Below are 6,506 nucleotides of genomic sequence, written 5' to 3'. Positions count from 1 at the left end.
TCATTTTGTATCTATAAGAAATTGATTACAAATTTGACCTCAATGTGTTGTTTTATCTTACTCAACAAATTTAACCATTTGTAAGTGTTAGGAACCGGACCGGGTACACGCAGCGGAAACACACTATCACATACACACAAACTCACGAAAATAAAGCAAGAAGAACACAAGGATTTTACGTGATTCGGATTCGGTGCAAATCCTACGTCCACGGGCTGCAACTAGAGAATTTTATTAAAACTCACAAGATTACAATTGGCTTGACACTCTACATTTGATGTTCTCTCAAGTTTTTGCACACAAAATATGCAAAACATACATGCATATATATATAGGTATATTTGTGAGCCGCAATATGCACAAGATTGCCGCAAAGATTGAAAAATGCGTAGATTTTTCTTTAGCCGTCCATTGATTATTCCACCGAAAGTTCGCGTCCAATTCAAATGTTCAATTGTTGCGTTCACATTAGAGATAGTGACAATAAATATTAAACAATTGATTCCACTGTCCATTCAACAATTCAATTGTTTTAATTTCCAAGTTTCATTTATGGCCCTTGAACTCTTAGGAACTTGTCAATTTGTTCATGACTCCATAAATCTTAACAGTAAGCTTATTTCATAACATTGTAGCTCTGTTTATTTTTAACCAATTTAATATCTATAAGACCACGATAACAAATTTAACTTGAATCACTCATCTTTTATCTTACTCAACAAATAGACTCATCATCCAATATGACATAAGATGCTTTAACCGAATAAAAAAATGAAAATGATTTTTTTATTTTTAAAATAAAAGACCTAGAAACTGATTTTTTTATTTTTTTTTTCGATTTCGTTCTCTGTAAAAACGAAAGAATGTTCATGGCCCATTCAAATAATGGACTTGGAGCTTAGGCAATACACAAAGCTATTTTTTAGTTACTTCTTCACCTCTTACGAAGTATATTTACTTTTTTTAACTATTTGATTATTATTGATTTACTTACATCTATCAAACCCAAAAGCTTAGTTGGATCTTATTTACGAAGTATATTTTTTAGTTACTTTTTTAGTTGATTATCATTGGTTTAATACAAATTGTACTTCGAATTCTAATGAACCCATATTGCAAGTGGTGATTACTAATAGTTCTCTTGCAATTTATTTGGTTGGATCGATTTGTAAGATAATATTTGGTTAGTCTGCAAGAAAAACCAAATGAATTTTCTTATGAAGTTTTATATAATATGTAAATGCCTATTGTTAAAACATAATAAAAAACCAAAACAAGATTATTATCAAAAATAAATAAATAAAAAATACTATTAGCTTTTTATAGTTATATAAATAAAATTCAGTATTATCGCAATTTTTGATTTCACCCCATAGAAGAATCATGAAGAAAAAAAAACACTTCCTACATATGAAAATCCCCATTTGCTTAATGTTGACTTAAAGAAAATCCCAAATTATGCAACAGAAATCGACTCAAAAAACCATTACAAGTACAAATAACTGCGAGTTCATTAGCAGCAAAAACAAAGATCATGGTACTTAAAAACATATGCACTTACGGACTACTAGTACACAGTGTGAGTTCACTCACTGAGTCGACTCACCAGTCCTCTTTCTTTAACCGGTGAACCATTGAGCCTGTAAAGATCTGTTCCATAAGGATTATAAACATGTGAGAGCCAATCATATACACCAATACTTCATAAATAAATTAGGGCAAATTTGTAAAAACACTCGATGTGGACAGGTTGTTTCTTTCAATTCCTCTCACATTAAAATTGATGAATATTGATATATTATTGAGAATCTCTTTTTTGGAATGTAGGGATAAAATGGTCATTCAAGCCATGTTTGGCAGACTAGCTGAAAAGCTAGTTTACAAAAAATGACGTTTGGTAAAAACTAGTTTATAAGTTAGCTGAAAGATATAAAATAATATAAAAGGACATTTAAAAGAATATGTTTTCTAAAATTAATTAAGGGTATAATCAAAAACTTTTAAAAAAGCTCCTGAAAAGCTAGTCTATATAGCTTTTTAAAAAGCTAGCTTATCAGCTATTTTTTGGCTTGCAAAACATGTCCATTAAAAAAAAAGTCGAAAGATAAGCTAGTTGTGGCATGCCAAACACAGCCTTAGTCACATTGAAGGTTTATTCAGTCTAAAAAAGCATACCTTATGTATATATCACCTTCTATATAAAAGTTATAAAACACTTTATCCAGACAAAAATTAGTCACTTCATCTATACAGGACTTAATGAGTGAATATAGGAAAAAACTTCAAAGTCTTATTTCCATTAAGGCTATTAAGTCAAAAAGAAATAAAGCTACATTTTTGTGAAAACAAGAAAGCATGCATATAATGTGTGAAGTAAATACAAAGAAAACAAAAATCTATAACTCACCAAGCAAGATTATCCCAGTGAAGGAACCCACCATGTCCTCTAGCATTTGTGAACTTGTAAGTAGGGCCAGAAACTATACCAACAACATTAATTATTAATTTAATTCAATTTTATTTAAAGGATAAAGGATATAAAATATAATGTTTTCTTTTTGACAAAAACTCATAAGAGGCTGAACTTTACCTTCATAACCCTCGAAAACTGGATCTTCAGACAGCAGAAGTGGTGTATCTAAGTCAATAAATCTATTCAAGAAAAAAAAACAGATTTGTTAAGAATTTACAATTAAAGGAGGGGTTAAATACAAAAAATAGCATCGTAGTTTTATTTATTTGTGTATATAGCATCCTACTATTATTTTACAACATTGTATTTTGAGTTTTTATTTTTATTTTTCTTATCAAGACATTGATTGTACATTGAAAAATCTACAATTGATGAAATTGATATTAATTGGGTAGAAATTTCAAAGTACAATGCTGTAATCGGAAGAAAGAAAAGTAGGGTGATATAATAAGCAAATCATCAAAAGCATGTTGCTATCTCTTAAACTTAACCTTCAAAGAAAAACAAGGTTATGTAAACATAGTTTCAAAGAAGAAACTTTATTACAACATTGTACTTTTTATTTTGTTTTCTTATTTACACATAGTACTTTGAAAATTCTACCAATTATATCATTCTAGTTTTAATTTGTTTCTTATTAAAACAATGTACATTGAAAAAAGAATCCGTACAACGAAAAAAATTGCTTTGTATATTTTGGAAGACATTGCTATAACTAGGTTTCTATTTAAACGTACAATGTTGTGGATTGCAATAATAAACAAATCAATAAAAGTACATTAATATTTTTTACATTTAACCTTTAAAGAAAGGGTAAATAGTACAAAAGTCATTAAGTTTACACCAAAATTCTAATTTGACAATGTTTTTTTATACGATTTAAAAGGGAACAAAAAAAATGATGTCCGATTTGGAACAAAAAATGGAGTGTCACGCCATCAAAATTGAACAAAATTGGAAAAAATGATGATCAATTTGGAACAAAAAAATTGAGTGTCAAAACTGAAAAAAAAAAAAATGAAAACTATGTCAAAATTGAAAAAAAGTGAAAATTTAGTGTTTTTTGTAACAAATTTTTTCAATTTTGACACGTCAGCATGTCATTTCAGCATACCACATCATCAAAATTGACACGTCATCATGTCACGTGAACAGGCAACCGGGTTGACCGGTCAAGTGGTCAGAATTGTAACAAATTGGCATTGCATAGTTTCACTTACTTAAAGCCGCCAAGACCAGCAGCAAGATGGCCCGCAAAGCCCATGGCAAGTCTAGTCTCAACCATCCCACCAATCATCAAATCAAGTCCAGAAGCTTTTGCCAAATCGATTATCTCAAGAGCCCCAAGGACACCTACTTTTGCTAATTTAATATTAACAACATCCGCCAGCTGTCGTTTTATTATTTCCTTAACATCCGCTAAACTTCTACAACTTTCATCAGCAGCAACCGATACACCAAATTTAGATTTCGCAACTTGAGTCACGTGGCCTAGACCTTCCCAATCGTCTCTGTGAACCGGTTGCTCAAAAAGAACTGGAGTCACATTCATTTCTGCAATCGTATCATGGAATATGAATATTTAAATCGTATAGAAAATCAAAATTGCAATTTTTTGTCATTGGTTGATTGTTTGTGAAAAAGACATGAATGCCCTTCTCGTTCTTGTAAGCGGAAATAATATCCCAAGGTGAGAGATCGAGAGCTGGAAGTTGGGATAGGTACAAGATATATATATATATATATATATATATATATATATATATATATATATATATATATATATATTTTAGTGGTGAGAATGAGGAGGGTATTTACGTCTTTTGCATATACTGTAAAAAACCACTTGTGCGTAGGGTTTTGCAAAAAAAAAAAAACGAATTTTTACGTTGCGTTTGATTTTTCATTTATAAAAACCAAAAAGAAAAATATTAAACGAAGCAAAAATACCAAAAAGATGTCTTCTATGTGGATTGGTTAAATCAATTAAGTACGTTAAAATAATTAACTTGCACTTACGGTTTTCGTTGAAAATTGAAATAATGAACATGTGATCAACTCGTCTTATCTTCTAAATAATAATAAATTAATTAATTAATTGATTAAAAAAAAGAACAAAAAAACAAACATAACGGTTTTCCAAAGTGAATAAAGTTTTAACTAAACGCGTTTTCTAAATTTTCTAATGAAAACTAAAAATGAAAACCGATAGAAAAATACACATCTAAACACGTTTTCCAATTTTCTAAAACAGAAAATAAAAAATGAATAAGTTTTAACTAAACGTGTTTTCTAAACTTTCTACTGAAAACTAAAAATGAAAACTTATTTCAATTTTCTGAAAACTGAAAACGGAAAACCAAAACTGTTTTTCCGTAACTAAACGCAACCTAAGTTTTCTGTGCAATATGAGTATGTTGTAAGAAAACTTATTATTAAGATCAAATGAAAATTGGTACAAATATGTAAGATGATTGATAACATGATTTTATATCTTTCAAAGATAAGTTTACCATGTAATTTTTCAAGAACTTGAATAGCTTCAGAAGAGGAGTAGCCTTCATTAGCATCCAAAATAAATAGACAATGAGGATGGGCTGCACGTATAGCTTGAAGCACTTCAATATCTGTATTCAAATCTTTTCCAACTTTAAGCTTCAAAGTCTTGAACCCTTCTTTACAATACTTTGAAGCCAATTCACCAGCTTCTTTTGGTGAAACAATCGGTATCTACAATAAAACATCACTTTAAATGATGTTATCTTCTTTTTCATTGTTGTTATTTATAGGCTCTGTCTCTTTTAAAAGATATTTGAGAAAATTATGGCATAAAATGCATAAAAATTGAAATACTTGGATAGAAACTGAACTGTTATATCTGTTGTTATTGTATTTGAAACTCCACCAAAGAATCTCCATAATGGCGTGCCAATGCTAGTAGCAACCGCATCAATCACAGCCATCTCCACCCCTGCTCTAACCTTTGAGGCATATAGAAATATTATGAGAACAAAATTGAAAAATATATAACATGGAAATGATAATCATGATTCATGAACAATGGAAGCTATGAAAAGTAAAAAAGTAAACAACTTACAGAAGCAAAATCATGTCCAGGAAGAAGATGACCGATTTCTCGCAACACATCACCCAAACTCATCGCTTGACTCTTCTTCAAAAACTCACAAGCTTCCCCTGCTTTCTTCAAAGCCGTGATCTGATCCTCCGCCGTGACAAATGGCAGAATCGGAGACTCCCCCCACCCAACACACCCGTTATTCAACTCCACACGAACCGCGACGTTCTCCACTCCCTCGAGCCTCGACGACGCAATCGTAAAAGGTGCAATCAATGGCACGTTTAATTGCCTTCCTTCTGCTCGATGAATGTCCACAGTGAAACTCTCCATTAAATTTTTGAAACCCAAATTAGATTTGGTTGCCGCAGCGGCGGGGGAAGGGGTGGGGTAGGCCATCATTGCCACCGGCGTACCCCCGTCGACTCGGGGTTTCGTGTAAAGTTTTGGGGAAAACAGTGAGAACGCAATTGAACCCATTAGATGATAAGAACAACGTTTGGGAGTGACTGTATGATTTGGGAAAATATGGTTTGGCTTTTCGTAAATTATAGCATATGCGAGAGAAAGGTGCTGCTTCCTCCATTGTTTATTCTCAACAAACCTCGCTCGATTTGTTTAATAGTGGAGTTTTGTAGGAATTTGTGGGGTCTGGATCTGTCTTGGTCATTTTATATTGTTGGATTCTTGTAGGTTTGTACAGTTCTTCGTCTTCTCTGAACTTACTTTGTTTCTTCCAAGTGTGCAAAGGGCAGGCAAACTTTAATTTAACAATTTTTATTTATCACACTAAAAGATTTTTAATCATTAAAATATAAGGTTTCACTTGTGAACGTATTTAGTCCTTATATGAGTGTCTATACTAAATAATGGGTTCTTAATGATGTCACATTCTACATGGCTATTAGAAGTTGTTAATCATATGATGTAATTTATCCTCCATAGGGATGCGTTTGT

General features: G+C 31.5%; 1 protein-coding gene across 1 annotated transcript; it reads right to left on the bottom strand.

Moving 5' to 3' along the window:
- Nucleotides 1-1,384: 1,384 nt before the first annotated feature.
- CYP77A5P (cytochrome P450, family 77, subfamily A, polypeptide 5) lies at nt 1,385-6,275 on the bottom strand. The gene is made up of 7 exons (XM_079069504.1): nt 5,571-6,275; nt 5,344-5,454; nt 4,987-5,203; nt 3,694-4,027; nt 2,591-2,652; nt 2,408-2,480; nt 1,385-1,650 (listed from the first exon to the last, which is right to left on the bottom strand). Coding segments are annotated over exons 1-7 (1,257 nt in total). The 5' UTR covers nt 6,030-6,275; the 3' UTR covers nt 1,385-1,649.
- Between the last annotated feature and the right edge of the window lie 231 nt (nt 6,276-6,506).

Source organism: Lactuca virosa, chromosome 8 (genome assembly GCF_052849685.1).
Source record: "Lactuca virosa cultivar CGN04683 chromosome 8, Lactuca_virosa_CGN04683_v6, whole genome shotgun sequence".
NCBI lineage: Eukaryota > Viridiplantae > Streptophyta > Magnoliopsida > Asterales > Asteraceae > Lactuca > Lactuca virosa.
This window is presented reverse-complemented; position numbering and strand designations above follow the sequence as displayed.